The sequence below is a fragment of the Perca flavescens genome, chromosome 4, assembly GCF_004354835.1.
Source record: "Perca flavescens isolate YP-PL-M2 chromosome 4, PFLA_1.0, whole genome shotgun sequence".
Classification (NCBI taxonomy): domain Eukaryota; kingdom Metazoa; phylum Chordata; class Actinopteri; order Perciformes; family Percidae; genus Perca; species Perca flavescens.
Genome location: NC_041334.1, coordinates 21,182,786 through 21,208,742, shown reverse-complemented (window position 1 = coordinate 21,208,742; position 25,957 = coordinate 21,182,786). Strand labels below are relative to the sequence as shown.

Here is a 25,957-nt window from a genome sequence, read left to right as displayed (position 1 = left end):
ACAATTGAAAAACAACCTAAATGTATAGCTAATACTGGAGGCCTAAACTGACAATTTGAGCTGGATGGTTGAGTTTACAGTAGGCCTATTGTTTCCCTGCAGAGGACAGAAGCATATTGCGTTTGTTTTTGGAGGTGTAAGTTATTTGTATTCGTTTTATGGTTCATGTCTCTTTAGTTCATTGGTTTAAGCCTTTTAACAATTTTCTTAGTTTATAGGGTCATCATATGATAAATGGGGTCATCGTGGATCTGGTATAATAAAACCGGGGGGTGGGGTCATACTTGACCGACGTGTTTGCTGTTATTGGTGGGCTATCCCCCTTTCAAAGACGGTGCTCTAGTCTCGCATTGCCAGACATATCTCCACAGCGCTGCGGAGTGCTCCATGTACCCCTGCACTTTAAAAGGTGGATAGAGGGAGGCAGCCTGGCAACCCTCCTCCAGTCAGAATCTCATTGCAGAGCGTGCCAGTTGTTGCTGCTGGAAGTTACACACTTCTTCTTTAGAGTTTAACAGTAGCATAACTGTAAGCTAATCATGGCAGGCAAGAGGGCGTTAGTGATCCTGTCTAAAGGTGCAGAGGAGATGGAAACTGTTATTCCTGTGGACATCATGCGTAGAGCTGGGGTTTGTTTACTTGTTGTATGCTAGCAGTAACGTTAGCTATCTAGCTAATTATGCCACTGATCAACTTAACGTTAACGTTAGTTTAGCCAGCTAGCTGAGTTTATACTAATGTTAGCCACCCCACAACTCAACTGCCTTGTTAAAACATAACTGTTACTGTCATTGTGATAACGATGGAAATCAAAGAGTTGAGCAATGAGCTAAGTTAACGTTAACATAAGTGAGTCTGCTAACTAACAGGAGCAATAAGTTAACAAACCGTACTAACACTATTTGTTCGTTCACAGTTTTGATTTTTGCTAGAATAGTATAAGCTATTTAACTCACAACCTTTAAAGTGAGTGCAGACAGAGGCCAAGTTAAATGTCAAAGTCCAACGACATTGCACTTCGCCATTTGATAGCCTTCAAAATTAAAGTCTCCATCCATCAGCTATACTAGTCTCGCATTGCCCCTGACCTATCTCCAGGAGCATGGTCTGGCTACACCAACTAGCTAGCTATCTATTCTAGGATAGGGGGGGGAAATGCTCGGGCTTGTTTGTATTTCTTTAAAGAGTCTAGCTCGGCGCTAAGCTCCGGATAGTTCTGGACAGAGCCAGAGAAAGAAGATTTCTTTTCTTAGGATGGCGAAGGCATGACCCGCCCTACCCTGCCTCTGATTGGCTTACCTTGGCATTCTTACCCCAGAGCCTCCCCAAGACCGAGCCTCCTACGCCTACTGCCTAAACCTGACCAATCCAACCAACGAAGGTAACGATTACTAGCCAATCAGAGGCAGAGTAGGGCGGATCATGCCATCGCTATCCTAGGAAACGCATATAGCCCTTGTTAATATAATACATCCAAAAATAGATAGTGGATATAGCGGAAGCAATGGGCTTTATTATCTCAGCAATGTGCATCCGTTGAGCCATGTCGTGCCTTTATGCTAATGCTGTACTTTTTACATTACCTTCCCAAACCTTTAGATTGCAGTGACAGTTGCAGGATTGACTGGTAAAGAGCCAGTACAGTGCAGCAGAAACGTTGTCATCTGTCCCGATGCTAGCCTGGAAGAGGCCAGCGCACAGGTTGGGCTCAGCATCTATCTACTAACATATTTAGTATTTTGTAATATATATTTTGAATGTTGAGTTGAACTTTGTGACGTTTTGCACATTCCTTGGACAACATTTTGCACAGTCCTGCACAATTTTACATTATCTCTTAACTGGTCTCTTGATTTTTGCACTGTATTTATGGTTATATGCACCAAAACACCAAGAAAAATTCTTTGTGCAAACCTACCTGGCAATAAACCTGTTTGTGATTCTTAAGTGTGTTACAATATCAAACCTTGTTTCACTTTATCTTTAATGGTTTGTCACCCAGGGCCCATACGATGTGGTGCTTCTGCCAGGAGGAATGCCAGGGGCCCAGAATCTGGCAGAGGTGAGAAATACTCTGACTGCCTGTAAATGGCTTAGGCTACATTTTAAACATAACATTTTAAATATTTCAGTAAAACATTAAATACTTGTGACTAAATAAGAAGCGAACAAAGGTAAAGGTTTGGAAAAATACATCCCTGTTTAACACTCAAAAACTCAGGTCACTTGCCTCTTCTAGACTGTGTGAGTGTGGTTTGATCAGATTTGATTGACAGTTGCCCAGAAACAGATTCTGATTCCAATTTGGCTAAATCCTGATTGGTTCATGGAAGTATGTTGTCTCGCATTGTCAGACTTATCTGCACATTGCTGTGGAGTGAGGTATGGCTCCTCCACACATATGTTGCAGGATAGGAGAAAAAAATGCTCCGGGTTGTTTGCATTTCTTTAAACCAATCACAATTGTCTTGGGCGGAGCTAAAAGCTGGACTCAGCAACCATGGCTCTGCAGAATCTTCCCACTTTAAACAAGTGAAAAGAGCCCAGAGAAAAACAGAAACATTTATGTGAAATAACAAAAACTGTTCCAACTTTGGAAGATTTTGTATTCATAGGACACCATTCATCATAGTAAGAAGCTGATTGAGAAAATGTGTTTTGCGGGCCGTTAACTTGAGGGCCTTACTAGCATCGATTGACTTAATCTCTATTATTCTCTATCCCACAGGGCTGGCATACAGGAATGACTACTCACTCTTTTAGTGTTCTCAAAAAGTAAAAGTTATTTGATACTATGAAATTCAGTATTTTCAAACTAATTAGATAGATGAGATCAGGCAAAAACCATGTTTAGTTAAAAATATTGCTCCTGATTTTGATAAATAAATATGTGGTTTTATTGAAATAATGATGGGTTATTTTTTATGTTTAAAACATTGCCAGTTTGTTCCAATGATTATACCACAGTCAGCATATACACTGTACAATCACATGGCCTGCAAATGACTCCCTGTGCATCTGGTTTCCATGCTCTCTTGCAGTCTCCTGCTGTGAAGGAGGTGCTGAAGGATCAAGATGGCAGAAAAGGCCTCATTGCAGCCATCTGTGCAGGTACAGTTTATGAAAACAAACCAAAGTCATAATTATACAGTACCAGCCTCTAATAGTTAGGCCTTTTCTATGGGTTAAGGTTTTGCTTTATTTCCTTTGTGGTGCAGGGAATTAATTAGCTCGAAGATCCATTTCCAAAGAAAATTCCCACACATACTTGTCACCTCTGCATTGGTACCAGGTGACAAGTGTGAGTTTATATAACCCTAACCTGCAAAGCAAAAGTGAGTGACAAGTTTAAAAATATCATGACCTCAAATGTGACCATCATGTTGGTGCTTTCATTCAAATAGATTTAAATTACCCAACCTGTGCAGTGTATTCTGATGCCTGCAGTAATAGAGCAATGTACTCACAGTCATTTTTCATATCAAATCAAACCAGTTTGACAATCCAGTGATATAAATAATAAGCCATGCACTATGCTATCATGAGATCTGCAAACATGTGTAACTAGGAACAACACTAAATGTATGACATTATGGTTTAAAACCTACCAAGCTAATGTTGTGCCAGTAAATGGGATTTGGATTGGCTCGCAAATAGAATCTTGGACAGAAAAAATGTGCAGTTTTTATATGCACATGGCAATGGATTCCGATTTTGATATTTTAGTAACTGGATGTGCTCTTGAAAGGGTTTATACCTTAACCACATTTTGAAAAATATGCAGTTAACAAATATGGACAAACATGTTTTATTAATTTATGTGTGTGACCCCTTTTTGGCATTTGGAATGAAAGAGAGGGTTTGATTAATAACTGTCTCTCAGTGAACCTACAAGCACTGAGATTTTATTTGACAGCCTCCGTGTGCATAGAAAGGACACTGGAAGGACATTTTGAATAGGGACGGGGGCCAATGCAGCCAAGTGGATTGAAGGGTGTCCTAGAAAATGACTGAAATCCTCACAGGAATATACAGTTTAATGAACCTGCCAGCAAGAGGGCCAGTTGCAAGACTTATTATTCTGCCCTAACATGAAAATGATTATCTCGACATGTGAAGAAAAAGTCAGTTAAAAAAGGATTTGATTGAAAACCAGAACAATGAGTGTAAAAAAAAAAAAAACTAGCAGGATAAGTCTAACATTGTATATTTCTTTTTTTTCAAGCTATTATTTGTTACATGTATGTCCAAAAAACATGGATACATCATTTTTAAAGATTCCTCAGAGGATAGAAAGATGGCCATCATCACCCTTCTCTCCACGTCTGCCTCTCTGTCTGACTGGTTCTCAGAAGGTCTCTCTCTCTCTCTCCCAGACTGGCGTCCTCTGGGTGGGGACTTTCTGTAACAGGAGTAGCCTGGCTTTAACTGGCAGTCTGCTGTTCTGCCAGGGGAAAGTGTAATCTTTAGACTGCATTGGAAGGCAGCCAAGGAGCATAATCAATAACTTTCTATTTATTAACAGTTTTTGGATGAGCTCACTGCAGTGGTAGGACGTTGCCAAAGTTAATACAGCAGCAGTCAATGTCTTCAGCCTCTCTTTTTTTTTTCTCTCTCTCTTAAATGTGGTGCAGTCTTTGGAGAGAGGCTGAAACTGTATACTGTATGTGTGTATTCTTAGAAACAATGGTGCTGTTGAGGACACCTTTAGAACATAATGTTGTTTACTAACTGCAATTACTAATGTAAATGCAGCATTTTTTGTATTTTGCTTTTAGTGTTTAGTTAGAGGGAAGTGATTTGAGGGTACAGTATTTTACACTTATTTTACTCCGTTTTAAACTGCATAAACAGGATTGACACAAGCAACAGAACAAGTGTCACTTTATCACAGGAAGCCGTTAAATGAACATTAAGGTTTTGCTCTTCTGCAGGTCCCACTGCTCTTCTGGCACATGGCATCGGGTACGGCAGCACAGTCACTACACATCCTGCCATGAAGCAGAAGATGATGGCTGGAGGTAAAAAAACACTTCATGCAAACAAACGTGTGAAAAAACTGTTAAATGTACAGCTAATGACTCTAACATTTGCAGCTCTAACTCAGAACAGGAGGACTTGTAATTATTTGTAAAAGGCAGTAGATGGTGCTGTCCTAGCTCTTTCTGGCATATCATGTCACTATGCAGTAGAGTAGAGCACACCACCCAGGTGAAAGCAGATGCAGGAATTTGGCAGAACATACTAGAACTGGGTCAGTTAAAATAGTGATAGATTATCTGTACCTAAGTGCATATATTACAGTGTGATGTCCGGTGTGGCTTTCAATCTGTAGCTTAACGCTTTCATATTGTGATCATCCTTATGGTATTGCTCTTTGTCTTTTTTTAGACCATTATAAATATTCAGAGGCTCGAGTACAGAAGGATGGACATTACATCACCAGCCGTGGGCCAGGAACCAGTTTCGAGTTTGCCCTGACGATTGTAGAGGAACTTATGGGGGCTGAGGTTGCAGCTCAAGTTAAGGCTCCTCTCGTTATGAAAGACTGACTGTAGCCGTGTTCACTTACATCCTGCAAGCAGCACCTCCCTCTATACAAGACTTGCACTACTGAGACAGCTAATCCAATGTAACTGGCACAAAGAGTCAAAGTCAAGTGACAAATCATTCTCCCCAGGGGGGACAAACCATAAAGATGTTTCTGTTCTGACAGGTTATTGTTTTCCTTTGTCTTTCTTGGTTGACTACGAATGGCACCCATTTGTTTTTTAACAAAGAAATAAAATATGGATCCACAGGCTTTCCAAATGAAATGAAATTTATTTTGTCACATTGTAGTTTTTACACAAGTTGCTGATTGTTTTTGACAGCTTTTATTGTTTCACTTGACATTAAATATTAATGGGATAAAACGGTGTATGTCGGTGAGGTCACTGTGACTTGTTTTCACATGTCGGCAATTGTTGACACCTAAATATAGGTTGCATCATGTAATGTACTGTGAGCGGATCTTAGCGGCGTATTCCACCAGGTACAGATGCGCCGCGGTTTTGTTCCTTTCTGGCCGTTTCTGGGACGCTCTGAGTCGCAAAATTCAGTGCTAGAACCTATGGCTAGAACCGTGGATGTATTGAGAGAACGAACGCGGGAAGCAGAATCCGAATAGATTGACATGTGGTCTGGCCAATGAGAAGCTTCGCCCCGGCTGCAGTTCTATTCTAATTGACGAACGGCAGCTCGCCCGCAGCCAGCAGGGCGGGGCTCTGGTGCAGCGCGTGGTAGTTGTGTCAAAGCAACAAAATCCAGAGGGTCTTCACAGTGAAAAACGAAGAGAAGGATTTCGGCGAAGGTAAGAGCATGTGTGCTTTCTCCAGCGAGTGTTGTGATGGTAATCTTCACTCTACCAACGGTGAGGTTATTCCAAAATAGCGTTCATGTCTGCTAATTTATGTTGGCAGACCAGTTTACGCGACGTTAATCACGGTAACTAGCTACTGATGGTGTCAAAATTAACATAACATTGTAACGGGAATAACACGACAGCAACACATACAAGTTAGCTAGCTACATGATTAGGAATTGTTTTTGTTAGCTGTGATTGTCCTGCTGATTGTGCTGAATTGTGAGCTTGAGCCTCAACTTCGCTGTAATCCATGGCATAATGGATTGGCATCAGCGTCTCAAATCAAATATACTAATGTTAGCCTGAGGTAACGTTTACATAATCACAATGAAAAGACGCTTTTAGGACTGAGTACACACTAGTAAAATCACTTGGAACACCGTATCTTTAACGTTGAGAGATCGTTCCGCATATGTGACCCGATGTGGCGTCAGTTCCAGAAGCTCTCTATCATCAGCAGCAGCAGATGCAGTCAGGCTGTGCTGCATTCACTGTAGCTAACAAAGTGCGGCAGAGGCCAGGTTATTTACTCCATCAATCAGAGACATCACTGTGACAACGATGAAAAAACGCTGTCAAACACGTGCAACTAACTAAATACGAAAACTTGAAAGATCTTTCTGTGCATGCAGTGTAATTAAAAACCGACCACGTGAAATGTCATAATGCTGAAGTTAAGGTCACGTTGCTATAGCTGACATTATTTGAATGAGTGATCCTCATAAGACATGGACAGTCGTGTTTCTCATTAATCTCAGCAGAACATAGCAATTGCATTACCGTTGAGCGATCTTCATCGACACGTCAAGATTGTGCTCTCTTTTGCGTTTGAGCCCTTATAACAGGAAATACCAGAGGTGTTACCATCACCTCTTAACAGAGACAGGAAACAGAGAAAGTTCTTTTCTGGTAGACTGCATTTTCAGTTGCTGGGAAACCGCCTCTTAGTCATGTATGCAGAACCACAGCAAGTCAGGGTTCTTCTAAAATAAGAGGGCAAGTCAAAATCCCATTTCCAACTGGTATGAAATCTAAACTGAGTGATCTGATCACAAGTGGACAGCTCTAAGTAGAGGTGGGAGTGCATCCAGGACGCATTGAGATCCGCTCACTCTGACCACATTCATAAATGGTTTATGTAGGGGTGGGGGAAAAAATCGATACAGCATAGTATCGCAATATTTTCCGTGGCAATACTTTATCGATACACAGACGCCAAGTATCGATCTTTTATTATATATGTGTTGGTCAGTTTATCTGCTTGACAATCCCATTTTGCAGCAATAAAATTGAAGTGAGATGAACAAACAGAGAAATGTATCTTTTTAGATAAAACAGATGTTGACAAAGTTTTCTTTTGGGGACATAATTTGAAATTGGGAAAAATTTGAAGTTGGGGGAAAAAGGTAATAAGTTGCAATATATTGTAGAATATTGCAATATCTTTAAAATTACAATAATATTGTATCGTGACATATGTATCGTGATGATATCGTATCGTGAGGCCTCTGGTGATTCCCACCCTTACTGGGCGATGTGGAGAAAATCAAATGTCGCGATGTTTTTGACCAAATACCTCAATATTGATACCGCAACAATATTGTAGTGTTGACTGCATGCTTTCACAAAATATTTACACAATGAGATTTTTGATAAATTATCATCAGTAATGTGGATATAATGACCAAGTGGGTAAAGACAAATAATAGAACAGTTAGAACAGTCTGGTAAGTTCAGAAAATGACATCACTTTACTGTAATGCAGCCTTAAAAACCAGGAAAAGACAACACTTATACCATATTACACATAAACACACTGAAGGTGTGTCTCACATACATACATTTCAACAGGTTAATGTTGTCTCAAATCGCTCATGGCCGTTATGCACTGACCGGAAATGGCAATCCAGAGCGTTGCGCGACGCCAAGTGTAGCGCTTCTTCTGTCTCCACTGCTCTCCCCATAGGAAAAAAATGGCACAGCCAGCGCAGAGCAGTTTTACCGCGAATCATGTGTATGTGGCTTTACGTGTACGGGGTGACGGCAGAGAGACATCCACTCTGCGGTTCAATTCAGGTAACAGAGATAGCATTGCCGATAAAGTGGTTGCAACTGTGGTTACTTTTCAAAACCCCACGCAGACAACATTGCAGTTGCAGGCTCGGCGCAATATAATAGCTCTGAGACGCGCTATATGTGCTCCAGTAACAAAGACAGAAAGACAACAAATTAAAACTAAAATGTCACAAAGTTCATGGGAGCTACTGCCTGCTGCATTTGCAAAAAATGACAAGTGTAAAAATACCCTAATGTTAGGTTGTTTGCACATATGCTGCTAAAATATGGAGTTATATTCCTGTCTTTATTCAAGAGCGCATTCTTTCAATTTGAGAGCATTTCTCACTGATATGACGTTCAGATTTTGTAATAATTTCCCTCAAAACCTTGCTCTCACACTCAAATAGTCACTGCAGGTGCCTGGATTTGCTCTGCTTGTACTCCAACTTTCTGCTTGGACTCAGATATGTTGTTGCTTGGATAGATTTCCTGCTCGCAGCTTTGGCCCTTCTCGCAATCAGACCGATTCTGCGCTCTTGCAAATCTTCTCCTGTCCGATCTCTCCTGTGCTCTTGGATTTTTCTGTGTTTACAATCCTATCAAAATTCTCCAACGACTAGAATGCTAGTGTAGTGTTGACCAATTAAATGATCCATGCCCCGTTGAAGGTGCGTTCGCTTTAGAACGTCCATTGCGGACGGCTGCTCTGTACCCGAGTTTATTGATTTACCCCCGCCGTCCATTGCATTATTATTATTATTATTATTATTATTATTATATGTCAACAATGTGCACAGAATGGTCGACGCTCTTTCACCTGCACCCATCAGGAAACGGGAGAAAGTTTTGAATAGGACATATCAAGTTATGTCCACAACTACGAGGGTGAGTAACATAAATTAAGTACATAGCATATGGTGCTAGCATATAGCCTAGCTTGATGTCTGTAAACAAATAGATTTTCTTTATTGTTTAGCTAGATTGAACGACATATGATGGATAGTATGTGTGTATTTAATGACCCCATTTTGTGTTTTTTGCTCGTTTGGTTAACCATGTCCCTGGGGATTTGGCTAATTTCAGACATGTTGGAGCCAATAGTTAAACCTAAACCGTAATATAACTGAAAAAACAAAATAAACTGGATTGTTTGTGTCAGTTTTTGCATCACTGTTGTCTGTTTTTAATCAGAATTTAGTCTCCATTCCTTCATATAACATTAGTGTGTAGTCATTATCAGTTGTGTTTAAAAAGTTAAGTACAATGTTACCACTGTTGTTTTTCAGATATTGTTCTAAATTCTTATAATATTAGTATAAAAATAATAAAATTCATATCAGTCTGTATAGAGAGTTGTAAGTACAATTTTACTACTATAATAAAACACAATTTAATATGGCAGTTATTTATTTTTACCCTACTGAAATCCATACAAAGCAAACTGAATAGAAAAGAACAAGTATTTTGTTTCGGTTTCTCTTCTTCTAGGTGTGACTTTAGTACCCCTGTTGCACTGTGTGCATGGACCAGTGTTGTACAACCACACTATGGTGTTGTTCCAGTCAGCACATTACTCCCAACTCAAAATCCCATTGGTTCCCCCTGTACTCGCCTGTGTGCAGAGGGCAGGCAGCAGTGGCATAAACCAAGAACGTTGGATAATAATGTAATTGTAATTCTTATACTAAAACTACACCAGTGTTTCCTCTAGGATTTATTTTTTTTAGCAGTGGGGGCAAATCTGTCGGAACTGACACTTCGCTGCAACACAAAAAAATATATTTATTCACACACAATGAGGCATATTTTGATTTCGTTTTGACTGAACTGTATTTTTGAGGAACTGTAAGTCTACAAAATAAATTTTACAAGAAATTCTTCATAGGTAAACCAAAACCCAAAGTAGGCTATAGTATGAAACCATTCATAATGAAACTAATTGCATATTTGCCTCAGTGGCAAAGTTGGCAGCCTTGCTGTGTGCATTTGATTTTTCTTGACTTTTGGAAAAATAACTCCAAGGCTCGGTTATAGCGGAATTCAGAAAGAGGTGGCCCATTAATGCTGAGTAGCATACATGCTGCTAGATGGTCCCTCTGTGGCCTGGACGGTCACTTTGACCGTTTGAAATTTATATGTGTAATAACTTTGCTAAATTGACATTTCCGAATGTCTTCCTACAGTTGCTTAATAAAAAAGGGCTTTCCACACAAACAAACGTAGCCTACATGTGTCATTAGTATGAGGAAAAAAATGAGATTTTAACTGTGTCGGGCTCGGACACAAATTTCTTAATGCCTGTCGGTCTCGGGCCGGGTTCGGTCACGGCTCTGTCGGATGCGGGCCGGCTCGGACAGAAAACTTTGGCCCGATCCGGACTCTAGTGGGCATCACCGATGGGCTGACATGAATGTATGAAATCATCACGGTTTAGCCTACTATGCCATGATATGACACCAAGGGCATTGTATTGAATCAACAGCCACGTGCAATTTAGCTAGCAGGTGAAGGTGAAACTAAAAATGTGCAAGCACTATAGACTAATACAGGCTTAAATGAACTGACAATATAAGTTAGGCTATACGACTTACAGTTCTCAAGGATGCACACATGCCATCTCAACCGGGTCCTCCGGACAGCCTGTCTTTTTTTCTTTCTCCCTTTTCTCTGAGTGGCACACATGCCCACTCGCGTTGTGAAGCGCGTGTCCGCGGTATTCTGCGACTCTCTAACAATCACTGCTGAGAGACGGCTTTTTCTGATACCGTGGCGGACCGCCATTTGCCAATCAACATAGAGGAAACACTGTACACACACATCATGTTACATACACTTATTTCTTTATCTTGCTTAAATTCACAGGGTGCACAACAAGGCCCGGGAGAGAAAATGACTGTGATGTCCACAAAACCAAAGCAGAAAAGGTAAGTTAAGATAGTAATGATGTTAAAGAAAGTTATGTACACCTAATATATTATGTTTTGTTGTCTATGAATTTGTCTTAAATAGGAGCACACTATACAAAGACAACAGTGGAGAGTTGCTGGATCTGTCTGTCCTCAAAGTGCCAGAGATCTACAAAGACTTCATCCGTTTCTGCACCATCACCTGCATAATCCAAGTGATAAAAGAGAGGATAAACTATTGTGTTCTCTGCTTACATTAATATGTGCCTGTAATGTCTATACAATATACAATCAATTCAATAAATGTTGATAAGTATCACTGATATTTCTTAAATCATTGTAGTTTTTCAGAGCAATAACATACATATTATTAAAGCCATGTTCATATTTGCAACAAATTAAAACCCTGATCAAGGCATGTTCTGTAACCTTTTTATAAAAAAAAGTACAATTAAATTTACCAGAGCTGTCACTTGCAGCTCTGGTAAAATGGCTTTAATTTACCTCGTCAAAACAATGAGTAATTCATAACAAACTGCACAATATTTGACACAAAACCTAAAAAGCGTATGGTGCTCCTGTGAAGCAGTACACTTTGCCTGTAGGATTTACTGTAGCAGGAACATTGATATTGGCAAACAGATGACCCAGGTACAGGTGAGTTTGTGAGCAGGGTTATGATATGAACTAAAATAAAGATAAGTATAGTGTTCACAAGAGAGATACTTCAGGTGTTGCAACACAAATTAAGAATAATTCAATTAAATAGGAGGTATATACAACTAGTAGAAGATAAATTAACTATACAAGAACAATTAAGGTAAAGTTATGAGGTAGTAGCAAGCATAAAGTGACGTATTATGAATAGCAGGGAGTCAAGTCAACAGTGTACACCAGAATAATATATATACTGTGATTAAGTAATTATACTTAGTGTTGTCTGTAGCCTACTTATATAACAAAACAGAAAAATAATCTAGTGTATGGAGAACAACCGAGTCCCATATGACCCCAAGAGACTTTAAGTGCAGCTGTTGATGATGTTCACTACAAACAAAACTTGCAGATGGTTGTAGTCTGTAGCCAGCCGTACAGTAGGTAGATCTGGAGCAGCAGGGGGACTTCTGGCTTTCATGGGTTGGTGACACTGTGCTGCGATGATACAGCATTTCAACAGTGGTCGAGCCCTTCAGCCCCAACTGGAAGAAAAGAAAGTAAAACAAAATACTTGTTTTTTTCTGTTCAGTTTGCTTTGTATTAATTAAAAATAATAAAGCAATGGACGGCGGGGGGTAAATCGATAAACTCGGGTACAGAGCAGCCGTCCGCAAACAGACATTCTAAAGTGAATGCACCCTCAACGGGGCAGGGATCATTTCATTGGTCAACACTACACCTAGCATTCTATTCATTGGAGAATTTTGATAGGATTGTAACACAAAAAATCCAAGAGCACAGGAGAGATCTGAGAGGAGAAGATTTGCAAGCGCGCAGAATCGGTCTGATTGCGAGGAGAAGGGCTGAAGCTGCGAGCAGGAAATCTATCCAAGCAACAACATATCTGAGTCCAAGCAGAAAGTTGGAGTACAAGCAGAGCAAATCCAGGCGCCTGCAGTGACTATTTAAGTGTGAGAGCAAGGTTTTGAGGGACATTATTACAGAATCTGAACGTAATATCAGTGAGAAATGCTCTCAAATTGAAAGAATGTGCTCTTGAATAAAGATAGGAATATAACTCCATACTAAAAACATTTTACAGTTCATACATGTATTTTTAGTTGCAAGTGAAACAATCACACTCCCGAGCCCTGGGACTACCGACCTACTATGGGTAAACTATAATTGTGTACATATTTATTTGCATATACAGCAGGGAAGTAAGATCCGATCACAAGTGGTCACTCAAGACACATTTGGAGACCCCTTCTGCTGCCAGGTGGGAACACATGTACTTAGAGCTGTCCACTTGTGATCGGATCACTTAGATCAGGTTTTTGTACCAGGTGGAAATACGGCCCAAGTGGCTTTTTTAAATTGTACAACCAAGTGAGCCATCCAAGACTGCGAGTCCCTGTCCCATGACAGTGCATCAAGAGAGCATTGTTTACTGTTGAAATCGCATCAAAATCCAAATCTACAAAATCATGAATGTGTGCATGCGTATGACTGTTACTTCTGGGTGCTCTGCGAAAAGATTTCGGCTAGTTGTTTGCCCAATGACAGTCTTCAACATTTCAGATGGGGCAATACCTGTCATGTTGAGGCAACATCACTACATTGTGTGCTTGAGTTGATATGTTTTAGTTATGTTTTTCGAAACACAAACTTTAATAGTGTCTTGATGACCTGTTTATAGCACACCCTAATTAATGCTATGTTTTTCAGTTGGATATTTCTGGAAAGCTAGCATTTTGCGCTGTTGCACATAACATGTTAGAATTATTCTGCTTGAGCAGCTGTACAGTAAAGAGCTTGAGGCTTGACTCCCTATTTCTGGATGGGGCAGAGGAGGAAATGGCGGGGGGAGGTGAAGGCTGAAGTCACTGTGACTGAGTCATTGGTTTAGCTAATGATGCAATTAGAGAGCTGCACTTTGCATCTCCTGATTAGATCCGCCCCTTGCACTGGCCTGCAGACAACAAAGACAGAATTTGTTTGCCTGAGTTACTTTGGCAAATGCATTTTGAAAGGTAAGACAATTTTCAAACAATTAGGATTTTTTTGTGTCAACATTTCATCAGCAACAAATGGATAGATTTGTCGATCTCTGGCACTTCACCTAAAATAGAATCTAAATTATAGATATTGGTTAAAGTAGAATTTGGAACCACTATTAGGTCAGTGATTACGATACTTAACCTACAATAAAATAGACATTTTATGCCAAATTGGGCTTGAAACTTTGCATGATTAACTCTTTCAACATATTCACTCAATGTCTACATTAGCATAATGAAACAGAATCACAACATCTAGTCATGAAACTGATACGCGAAAGTGACTTTGTGAACGATGCTGTTCAATTTTGGTACTGCTGCCTAAGGTATTTAAGGAGACGGGGAGGAAACTTTAGACTTTAAACTGATCAGTATGAGTGTATTTGTCTTCAGCAACAATTTTACCCCAGTTAATTACTCAGGGAGGACTTGTTTGCCAGAGACATTGTTTAGCAAAAAGTATACACTTAATTTGTGTTAGTTTATTTTTAGAAGAGAATATGACATGGCGATTTCATAGATACTTTAGACTTTTATCTAGAACATTTTGAAATGCGAAGGTTAATGAGAAATGCTGAACTCTGCTGTCCAAAGTTACACTTATAATTCTGTTATTAGGTTATCTGCACTTCTCTTGCAATTAGTGTTTCCATAAACAGAATATGTCTGCAGGGCTTTATGTGGGGACAAGTAGGCCTATATACAAGCTTTAAATCTTCATAAATATACAAGTATATATTTATGTATTGGTAATGGCCATAAATGGATCGGTATTAGCACCGACTTCATTAAAGTAGTCATGCAGAAGTCAACAATGCACATGACACTTTCTGCATTTTATTCTGTTTGTCCGTAGGTCAGGTACAATTAGCAGAAGTAAGAAGGTCTGATCTGACGTATAAAAGAGGACCCTAAACCAAAACAGGAAGATTATTCCCTTAATCAGCTTATTTGTTGTCTGGTATAACTGTCAAAGTGCCTTTCTACTGTATGTTATTAAAGGTAAGCAAATACACACACGAGTGCAGATGCTGTGCAGTCCCGTGGTGATCTGCTAGCTGTGCAGCATCAACTGTTTGCTAAAGTTCCTTCAGTCCTGGAATAATTGTAATCAATCATACACTGTGTTGTCAAGAAAAAAACGATCCACTTGGGATCCACACACGTTTTTTTTTTTAAAGCTGAAGCCAATATTTGCTGCTTTCCTGCCGACGTACTGTATTTCTGTAGTCTGGTGGGACTTCTGCATAGTACTGTTTAACATTAAGTTATTTTGAGGATTTTTGCTGTGTATCTAGGTTACATTTCTATGGCATAAGCACTATGAACTTCAGATTTGATATGTGAGACTAGCCCAAGGCGTTTCCCTTCCATGTCTTTAGATTATCTGTGTATTAATATTGAAGCTGCAGTGGGAAGAAAGCAAACAATGCCAGATTTGAAGTACAGTGAGATATTTTCCTGCAGCTCTCCCTCTACCTTCTCTGTCGCACGGGCAATGCATGCTCAGAACAGCCAATAGGAATTCTCTCTCTCTCTCTCTCTCTCTCTCTCTCTCTCTCTCTCTCTCTCTCTCTCTCTCTCTCTCTCTCTCTCTCTCTCTCTGTGTGTGTGTGAAATGACCTGTGATTGACCAAAGTCTCCTGTGATGGACATATTTTCTGAAGTCTGAATACAGAGCCAAGAGGAGATGCAGAAGTCTAGTTTTCTTTTAGACCACTTAAATTATAATATGCTGAAAGATTATTTTGGAATTCTTGCCCAACAACGCCAAAAATAAAGTGCAGCTTTAAGAGTCCAAACTTACAGCAATATCACCTTCTTCTGTTGTCAGTCTGAAACATCAGTCAATACTGTACTGCTTTACACTCAGGAGCTGATCCAGGATTGTGTGGCTTTTTGTGTTTTACAATAAGTCCCAGACTAATTCCTCAGAGCCTGTAATTTTGTGTACTTAATGCCTGTCACTTGCTGTGTTCTCTCTGGCAATTCCAGTGAGACCGTGCAGAGACTGTAGTACTAAAAGCCTAATGGTCTTCTCCTCAGCATCAGCAATACCCAGTGGACCTGAGAATCAACTCAATATCAGGCAAAAGTGTATGCAACTGCATCTATGCTATTGTGTTAAGTGTTGTATGTTGTAAGTTGTATGTAGATAATAATTTGCAAGCTTATTCTGTTTTGTCTATTACTGGTTGTCTTCATATTTGTAGAGGTACAACAATAAGATCATGTAAATATTGCAACAACAATTTGGCATTAATTGTTTAAAAATTGTGTTATAAAATGTCACGTATTCTACAACAATAACCATGACAAGTACTAGCCAACTTTCAATGGATAAAGTCAACCTCTAACATTTTGCACATTTCAAAAAATGTGATTCACATGAGTGTGTGATTTGTTTCTGCTAGTGGTAGGAGTGTGAGGGTCAGCATCTCGCATGAAAACTTTCTCGGATTCACCTGCTGTACAGATCTCATGAAATGGCGAATGTATGACACGCCAATTTGTATGCCATTATTAGCATGTTATAAAGACGCATACTCGCTTTTTAGCGTGTTTATCAACGCTGTTTGGCCTCCATTGACTTACATTACCTTGCGTTTGCATGTGACTTTACGCTGTAAGGAGTAGTATGAAAGGGCGAAAATCCGCGTAGGGAGGTTGGTTGGGGTGGCAGATGGGTAAAACACAGGACGTTCACCCAGGAGAGCGTGGATCATGTCCCACGTGTGGCATTTCCTGGCTCTCTTGTTTGTGTAAAGCCAACCCCGTTTTTCTTTTCCTAAACCCAACTGGTTCTTCTTTTCCTAAACTCAACTGTAGCTTTCTTTTCGCAATAACACGTTCTCACGATAACACGTTGTTCTGGTGATAACACGGCAAGACAGCGATAACATGTCACGTGGCGTGTATGTTTACGTCCGCTGTATACAACGTAGACATACAAACTGATAGCTCAAAATGCATACAGATAACACGCCACTTGGCTTAAGAAAGTTGGCGTGTATGTTTACGCGAAGTCACGATACCACGTTGTGCTGTAGAACAAATGCAATCGTGTTAAATAAATTTAAGTTAAAGTAAATTCTCCTCATCTCCTTGAATGATTGTAGACTTTTGGAAAAGTAGTGTGTAGCAATAAATCAGGCGATTCTGGTGAGTCAGGATAAAGACCCTGCAGGTTGGCTTGGACCATTTCAATTGGTCTTTATTATCTTTCTGTTCACATCTTGACCTGGATCAGGCATAGTTGAGAGTAGAGAGAGGAAGGATGGAGGTTGATGTACGTGTTTGTGATGAAATGACATTGTGGTATGCTTTTGGGGCCTCAACCCATACCTCGCAATGGCATCAGGAAGGTATGGGTTAAACTTAATGGCTCGGTTGTTTCTTAAACCTTCCAGCTGGTATTGAGGAGGGCAACCGCTCACGCACCTGGCATGATCACAGGAGGATCCCCGTTCCCTTATGCAGCTGTCTGGCAAAGCTCCAGCAGAGTTTCACCTATAATTGCACAAGCCTGGCGGGTCGCCAGGCCAACGGCAACCCCTGCCAGTCCAGAAAAGTGTTTTCCCTATATTCATACGGCAGCGGTGTAGGCTACCGTGAACTGCAGCAACGCACTGCCAAGAGTCCATTAACGAGGCAACTGTCTGTAGTTAGTTCACATGTCTGTAATAACAGCAGGACAATTGAGTATGTTATTTTAAACCGCTAAAATCCGTTAGAACATTGTCGGTAGTCTAACGGGTACAAATGGGCTCGGTAGTGAAGTTTGGTTCCGTTCTCTGCCACCTAACCCATTCGCCAGCGCCAGGCTAAAGAAGTCAATCTAGGGAAACCACTACTCTAGAGTGTCACACGGACTACAGGCTTATGACATTAAGCATAGGTACCACAGAGCCAACCCTCAACTATTTAGTATGAACATGGAGTCATAGGTAGGACATTTTGGAAGGCGATGATTGGGAGTGTGTTTACTGTTGTCTGTACAACTATGGAAACAGTGGATTTTAGCGGTGTTCCTAGTCATGTGCAGTTTTTTTCTATGTTGGCCACCAGTTACAGATGGTGCAACATTTGTTACCCAGCATCATTTTATCTATTTCATACAAGGCAACAATAAATGCTTGTATTTATTTTGAATGGACATGGTGTGGTTTGCCTTCAACTCTAGGAAACTCTTAAAGTGTAGTTATTATTGTGAGTGTGGGTGAAGATCTCTTGCTGTGGCCCCATCAGACTGTCTGGCAGACGCCCCGCCATGCTTGGTGTCATAATTGGAGAGGAGCGACTCGAGCTGTGGAGCCATAGTCTGGCTCGAAGCAGAAGCTGGAGATGCCGTGACTGAGTTTGAGCTCATAGAGAAAGGCCAGGGACAGTGGTGCGCAACAGTGAAGCTGTAGCTGTCCCCTCAGGCTCTGTGCAACACACACACACACACACACACACACACACACACACACGGCAAGTCCATTAATACAGATCTAAAGGAAACTGAATCTGAACACCCTACTGACAATAAAGTAAAAAGAAAGATCACATCTTAGAATTGTATTTCTTGGAAGTAGAAGTACTTTAAAATCACTTACCACAAACTAGGCAGTAAATTTATTTATTTATTAGCGGTGGTACGGTTCACAAAACCCACGGTTCAGTTCATATCACGGTTTTCGGTTCTGTACGGTTATTTTTTCTTTAAAGGTCCAATATGTAATATTTGTACTGTAATAAATCCAAAAATGACACCAATGCCTCATCAGATATTAAGGAAACATGTTAAACTAAAATACTATCTTTTCTGACAACAATGCTAATGTCAGTATTTTTTCTTTTTGGAATTTACATTCCGTGACGGAATTTATGTTTATGTTTTGATCTGTGTGTTGTTATCAACGGCCCAGTTTGACAGGCAGGCCGGGTTGCCAGATATACCTGTAAAAACGTAAACCCAGCGCGCTACAGCTGTAACGGTAGTACAGCCATGAAAGCAGCAAACAAACCAACAGGATCAACGGAGATAGATTCTACATGACATAAAAAAAAGAAAACGGCATGTTTCTAACAGTTGCGTGACCAGAGACGTAACAACCCCCTGGTAAATATTGGAGATGTATTTGAAAGATGGAGACAGCTTAGAGCCCAAAAGGATGCAGAGTTGGCTTATTTTCTCCTGAACAGGTAAGCTTTAGCTTCATGCTAATTTATCACAGCTACTAGGGACGGGCATTTTTTGTCATTTCAACATGTGTGTACTCACATTGAATTATATAGCTAGAGTACCCGAGTTGGTTACTCGCAAAAACAATTGAGACAAAGCCAGTAAAGTGATCCCGACTGGTCCTGGCTAACATCGCCATGCTAACCCTGCTAACTGCTAACGTTACCGGGAGGACCAGGCATGCAGCCCATAGCTGTTTACAACGTGTAGTTTAGCGGCTGGAGCCGACAACGGTGAGTTATTTTAAGCCACGAGAGGAGGGCTGTGAATCGGAAAGAGAGGACTGTGAGTTTGCAGTGTGTTTAGCAATTGTTGCCGTAATTTTAATTTGCCGGTATTTTTAGCGTTTCGTATTGTAATTCTAAGCCGATGAAGTGTGCCTGACTGGCGTGTGGAGAGGACAGTGAGGTTGTTGTGTTTTTAGCGGTTCATACTGTCATTTTAAGCCGAAAAAGTGTGTCTGTCAGTTGGTTACAGAGCTCCGCGTGAGCACGGGCTTTTATGACAATATAGCCAGCATCTACCGTTAGCTACTCCGCTGTGCTGTGGAGTAATGTCTGGCTATGTGAGACTAGCATCTAACGTTAGCTACTCCGCTGTGCTGTGGAGTAATGTCTGGCTATGTGAGACTAGCATCTAACGTTAGCTACTCCGCTGTGCTGTGGAGTAATGTCTGGCTATGTGAGACTAGCATCTAACGTTAGCTACTCCGCTGTGCTGTGGAGTAATGTCTGGCTATGTGAGACTTGCAACGTTGTTGTGAATGCTGCGGTCTCAGCCTGGCAACCCCCGTGAACTTCGAGTCTGAGCAGGAGGGGGCGGGGGAGACGACTCTCCAGTATTTTGAATTGGTAGTGCAGTAACTATTTTAACCGCTAGCTGCCAGTATTACATACAATATTACATATTGCACCTTTAATCTTTAACACTCCAGAAATATACTAAATTATATGATATATAGCTTAATTATCCACAATGTAAGGACACAGTATTAAAACATAGTTCCTTCTTGTAATCATGCACAAACGGAATTTGACTTTAAGCACATTATTGGGACCATCTCTGAGGAAAGCAAGGTGAGATTTTGATACAGTAAGAGGGAAGACATTGATGATTTCAACAAGCTTTTCATTTATTTGGCAAAAAAATGAGTGTGTATCGCCCTTTTTAGCACATGAAGGTTGAAATATTACAGAATAACAATTGAAATAACTTGCATTTATCAAACTAACAACTTCAGTGTAGCTCTTACAAAAATACAGGTGACGTGACCTGCAGCACTCCACACACCACCGTTGAGGAGCGGTCGGCTCGCCGACCTCTCAAAATCTGACGAAAATCTTTTAAACTGACCTTTGTCGATCTGAAATGAAGACAGATTCAGCAACTGCATGGTCTATTTCTCGCTTAAAATGTTTTCAGAAACACGTTTCGGTGAACTATTTTCGTAAAATATGATATCGTATTCACGAGACGCCATTAGAGTCTGTTTTGAAATTCGAGAGCAGCCAGCCCCACGTGTATATATATGTGTGTGTGTGTATATATATATATATATATATATATATATATATATATATATATATATATATAATCTACACACACACATTTTGCTGCAAATGTTTGCAAACAACCAGGCCCATCATCATTACTGCATACTATGTCACACAGATAAATTACTGTTTTCTTTGTTGACTGTGTTTAATTATCTAAGTTCAGACTGACTGTGCTCCTAATGTCTTGAAAAATTAAAAACTACTACACCTTTCAATTGTCCTGCCTAAGCACTAACTCATCTATACACTGATACCATACTGCTAAATATTTCCTTGGCTCAAGCTGTCCGAGACACATGATGCAACTTGGGCTGTGTTCCACTCGAAGGCGTCCTCTCCCAGCCCAACTACCTGCTCAGCCACCTGTTCAGTTATCTGAAACCCTGCATTTTGAGAGCGGGGGTTTCTTGGCCCATTGGTTTGTGCAACTACTACAAGCAAGGTGGGATCAGTTTCCCATGTTTGAATTGCTGGAGATAGGAAGTTAGCAGGAAATACGATTTGGTATCTGAAATCGTTCCCTTTTTAAAAATTCAAACTATAATAGGGAGAGTGAATCAGGCTTATTATGCATAGAAGACGGCATTGGGTTTGATATACAGTAGTAGGTATTATGTAACAAGTTATTGATTGTTGTAAGTAATCCTCTCACTTGACCCCCCCCACCCCCAGAAAACTGCCAGTGAGCAGACCTGGACTTGATAGGGATTTTATGCCATGCTCAAAGACTCCGCAGCATTTAAGGAGCTACTCGTCGGAGCTTGAACTATATCCTGACAGATTTCTTTGGGTGTAGTGTAGATTACATACAGTGCATGTTAATTTTACCTTTTGTCATAATAGGGAATAGGATTTACGTAGAGCTGCGTAGCATAGAGCTTTGCAACATATTGAACCTCCCTCCTCTCTGAGCTATAGCCAGCTTGCTGAGCTGTGTTCTTTCGCTATGCAGCCAATCAACTTCGAGCCACTTTCAGTAGAAACCACAAATCTCCTAGTGCGAGAAAGGAGTGTCTTGTCATTGAATTTAAAATGAACATACATGCTTTTTGCTTGCTTTCCTCTGGCCCACCCTATATCTCTTTGACCATTTACAGCTCACTTTGATTCACTGAATGCATGCTTACTCGAAAGGGGTGTGTGTGTGTGTGTGTGTGTGTGTGTGTGTGTGTGTGTGTGTGTGTGTGTGTGTGTGTGTGAGTGAGAAGGAGGGGCATTTCCTTTTTAATGCATCTGCTCAGTGACTCTCCAAGCTCACCCATTTATTCTGTCTTTTCTCTCCATCTCTTTCTTTCTTTCTTTCTCCCTGTCTGTTCCCCGTCCCTGTTCTGTCTGTCTTGTGTCTCTTTTTTCCTGTCTTTCTTGTATTTCTGTCTTTCTCATGTCAGACATACACGCTCATCTCGCTCAGTCACATAATCTTCACAGGATCTCCCATTCGCCAGTATCGTATCATTCTTCCTCTCTCTGCTCAATCTCTTGGATAGTGGTTGCTGGTCCTCCATCGTATTTTGCATTTATCCCTGGTTGTGCTCACTGCGTCGGGAATCCGCAGCAGACTAAGGTGGGTGTTTTAAGAGCATCTTCGCTAGGTCTGAGGCTATGTGTCTCTACTATCTCTCTCTCTCTCTTCCTCTCTCTCACCCCTTTCTCTTCCTGCCTCATCTCACTACGCTCTGTCATTGAGAGTCGGGATGCTCATGCTTGTCTGTTCCTACCGGGGATCAAATGCCATACTATCTGCATACAGCATAATTTAACGTAGTCACAAATTATGCTAGCGAGGTAGCATATCTACCTCTTCAGATCTCTCTGAATGTCTCAGAGCTGTTAGTACGGTTGATAGTGCTGCTGCCGCTGCTGCATTGAAAACCGTCTTTGCATACCTTATTACACTGGCATGTATTAAGCTCTCTCTCTTTTCCTTTTCTGCTTCTACTCCATTACTCTCCTCTGTCTGAATGCCTGCCATGTTTTATGCATGCTCTGTCATTTTGAATTCTTGCCAGAGACTTGGCCATGCTGTAGGATTTCTAAAGAACCACCTTAAAACAGCCAGGGTGAAAGACTTGTGCCGGCTCGCGCAGATATTTTATGCCATTAACACAGTAGGTTTGATTCCTTTTCACCTTAGCTGCCCTGCTGCTGCTGCAGTTCCATCTGTTGCAGTTGCCACAGCCAGCGACACCCTGAAGCGTGTGTGTGTGTGTGTGTGTGTGTGTGTGTGTGTGTGTGTGTGTGTGTGTGTGTGTGTGTGTGTGTGTGTGTGTGTGTGTGTGTGTGTGTGTGTGTGTGTGTGTGTGTGTGTGTGTGTGTGTGTGTGTGTGTGGTGTGGGTGTGTGTGTGTGTGTTGCTGAGGTGTTGGGACAGTCATCTGTGCCGAACTGACCGAATGTGTTACAGTGTCATTTAAATGTATGTGTGGGTGTTCATGCTGATTGTTGTGGGTCAGAATCTCTGCATGCATGCGTGTGCTGGTACATGTTTGTGTGTGTGTGTGTGCGCACTCTTGAATACGGCGTGTGTGCTTGGCTGCCTTTGGGCTCTGGTCCAAGAGGAGAGAACAGGAGAGGCAGGCTGCAGGGTTTCAGTTTGGTGCAGTAAGCTGTTGAATGCTCTGTAACAAGCAGAAAAGGCAGATTCATGTGCTAGTGGTGTGTCCTTTCACGTGGCTGGTACATTGATATTGCAGAAAGCATTGCTTTTTTTTTTTAAATGTCTCCAAATCATTTGTCCTTGAAGCCAAACTCCAAGCAAAGTTAGATTGCTGTTAAAACGAAACATATTTTCACCAAATTGGCTTGTATTTTAAGGAAAGGTACTGATGAGGACTAACAAACAATATTACCATTCTTTCAAACAAAATGTCTTCAAAGAAATCCTGTGTGACATCCAATGACAACAGGAACAGATTCATTTGCTGTTTGCACAAATGCTTTGGTTAAATGTCATTCCCAATACTTGTTTTACTAAAAACAAAGCAGACAATGCTGCTCTGATGATGTGGCAGTTATGCTGATTCTGCTGTTTTTTAAGTGAACCATAGACCCATCTTTTGAACAGTTACTATACTGTATTTTTCTGGGAAGTGGTCATCTTTAGCATACAAACTAGTAGGGGTACAGTAGATTAATTGACTAATTGTTGTTGACTTGAAGCATAAAAAGTCACTTTGGATGAGTTACTCACATAGTGCGTAGTAAGGTGCAAGTCATTATGCAGCCGGTATAAGACTGCTATGTTGGTTAAGGTGGACCTTTATCGGTTTTGTGTGTGATATTGCCCTCAGCCCTGTCACTAATGTAGGTCCTGACCCTCTTTAGTTTTTACAGCTTGGTCTGCTGGATGCACCAGTGGGGGGAGTTTCCTAAACTGAGGTCAGTAATCATTCTGCAGTTGAGATTTAGCGGCCTGCCTAGCTTCATTAGCCCTGTTTTGGAGCTCCCAAGGGACATCACACACACACACACACACACACACACACACACACACACACACACACACACACACACACACACACACACACACAGAGTGAATTTATTATACTGTACATTTGTGTAGCAGAAGTGTTATCCTCCTTAGTTCCCATATTTCTTTCAAATCTATCTTCAATCAGGATTTAGCAATTCTTAAATCAAGATGTGATGACTGTTGCAAAGTTTGCTGATGTTACCAGGCTGCCACACCACACATACTGTACCTGATAAAGTAGCTTAGCTGAGTTTTTGAATGATACATTTATTTCCTAAGGAGCTTCTTCTTCTTTTTAACTGTGTTGTTTTTAGACAGGTAGTTGTCAAGTGAATGAATTATAAAATATCATGTTTTAAGGTCATTACTTCGATTGTTGTAAAATATATTGGTTATAACCCAGGGCTTGACATTAACTTTTTGAGGCACTTGTCCTTCGGACAAGTACATTTACGTTTCACTTGTCCATGCATAAAAGTCACTTGTCCGGGTAACTATTCATCATTTTATAAAAAAAATTGTGTTTTGCTAATGCAGAATTTGAACAAACCGTTGAAAGCATCCAAACTCTATCAACATTAATACAATTCAGTTGAAACAGTAGAAACAAACGTGCCCCAACAATAGATTTCCCCTTCAACAAGAAAAAAGGATCTCCAGACTCCATAATACAAAGTAATATGTTGTACGCCGGTGTGCAGAAGTTAATATATTGAGATTCTAAGTCAGTATTTTAAAGTTTGTCATTACTTTCAGATTCCTAGTCAATATTCTAAGTTACGTAGTCAATATATTGAGATACTAAGTCGATACTTTGAGATATTGAGTCAATATATTGAGATTGTAAGTCAATATTTTAAATGTTCTTATTGGTTTGAGATTCTTTGTCAATATTCTGAGTTACTAAGTCAATATATTGAGATAGGCCTACTAAGTCAATATTTTGAGTTAAATCAATATATTGAGATACTGAACCAGTATAGTGAGATATTAAGCAATATATTGAGATACTAAGTCAATATTTTGAGATAAGTCAATATATTTAGATACTAGGTCAATATTTTGAGATAAATATATTGAGATACTGAACAATATAGTGAGATATTAAGTCAATATTGAGATACTAAGTCAATATTTTGAGTTAAATTAATATATTGAGATACTAAGCCAATATATTGAGATTCTAAGTCAATATTTGACATTTTCTCATTACTTTCAGATTCTTAGTTTATATTCTGAGATACTAAATCAATATTTTGACCAGAGGTAGTGGTGACTTGAACTTCTACTATATCTAAAATAATTTTGTAGACCTAACAATGGATTTTGCCGCTAAATGTTGGTGTTAACTTTTTTTATACAATTTCACAAATTTCTACCCGGCAGAGGCTGATTTACCGAAAGGATCCTTTTAAAAAGGTGTAGCTACTTTACAGTTGATTATTACCTGATATTTAATCTGCATTTTTTTTTTTTTCAAAAAGGAGCAAAAAAACGACATTATAGAATGGCTTGTTTATTGCTAAGGCAAAATTAAATGATTTATTAAAAATGTAACAACAATAACTTATAAAAATAACTTATTTCACCAGTAAGTTCCTGTTAAACGACAAAAA

The 25,957-nt window shown here is 40.2% G+C and overlaps 2 protein-coding genes across 4 annotated transcripts in view; both read left to right on the top strand.

The window, feature by feature from the left end:
• The first annotated feature begins 369 nt into the window (after positions 1-369).
• On the top strand, positions 370-5,821 carry park7 (parkinson protein 7). Its single transcript, XM_028575663.1, has 6 exons — positions 370-629; positions 1,600-1,701; positions 2,003-2,062; positions 3,042-3,111; positions 4,935-5,021; positions 5,392-5,821. Exons 1-6 carry the CDS (start codon positions 540-542, stop codon positions 5,550-5,552), a joined length of 570 nt encoding a protein of 189 aa, XP_028431464.1. The 5' UTR covers positions 370-539; the 3' UTR covers positions 5,553-5,821.
• Positions 5,822-6,265: 444 nt separating this feature from the next.
• kcnab2a (potassium voltage-gated channel subfamily A regulatory beta subunit 2a) overlaps positions 6,266-25,957 on the top strand; it is a 104,495-nt gene continuing 84,803 nt past the window's right edge. For 2 of the 3 annotated variants that reach the window (XM_028575654.1, XM_028575652.1), the window contains exon 1: positions 6,266-6,352. The gene's annotated coding sequence lies outside the window, so the exon portion shown is untranslated. Of the gene's footprint in view, positions 6,413-25,957 lie in introns of all 3 variants that reach the window. The other variant, XM_028575653.1, reaches the window with a different exon arrangement.

Excerpts from the sequence above, each read along its gene's own strand:
- park7 (XM_028575663.1), top strand. The coding sequence starts at position 540 with ATGGCAGGCAAGAGGGCGTTAGTGATCCTGTCTAAAGGTGCAGAGGAG. Across the intron at positions 2,063-3,041 it reads GGGCCCAGAATCTGGCAGAG|TCTCCTGCTGTGAAGGAGGT; the intron begins GTGAGAAATACT and ends GCTCTCTTGCAG. Across the intron at positions 3,112-4,934 it reads CATTGCAGCCATCTGTGCAG|GTCCCACTGCTCTTCTGGCA; the intron begins GTACAGTTTATG and ends GCTCTTCTGCAG.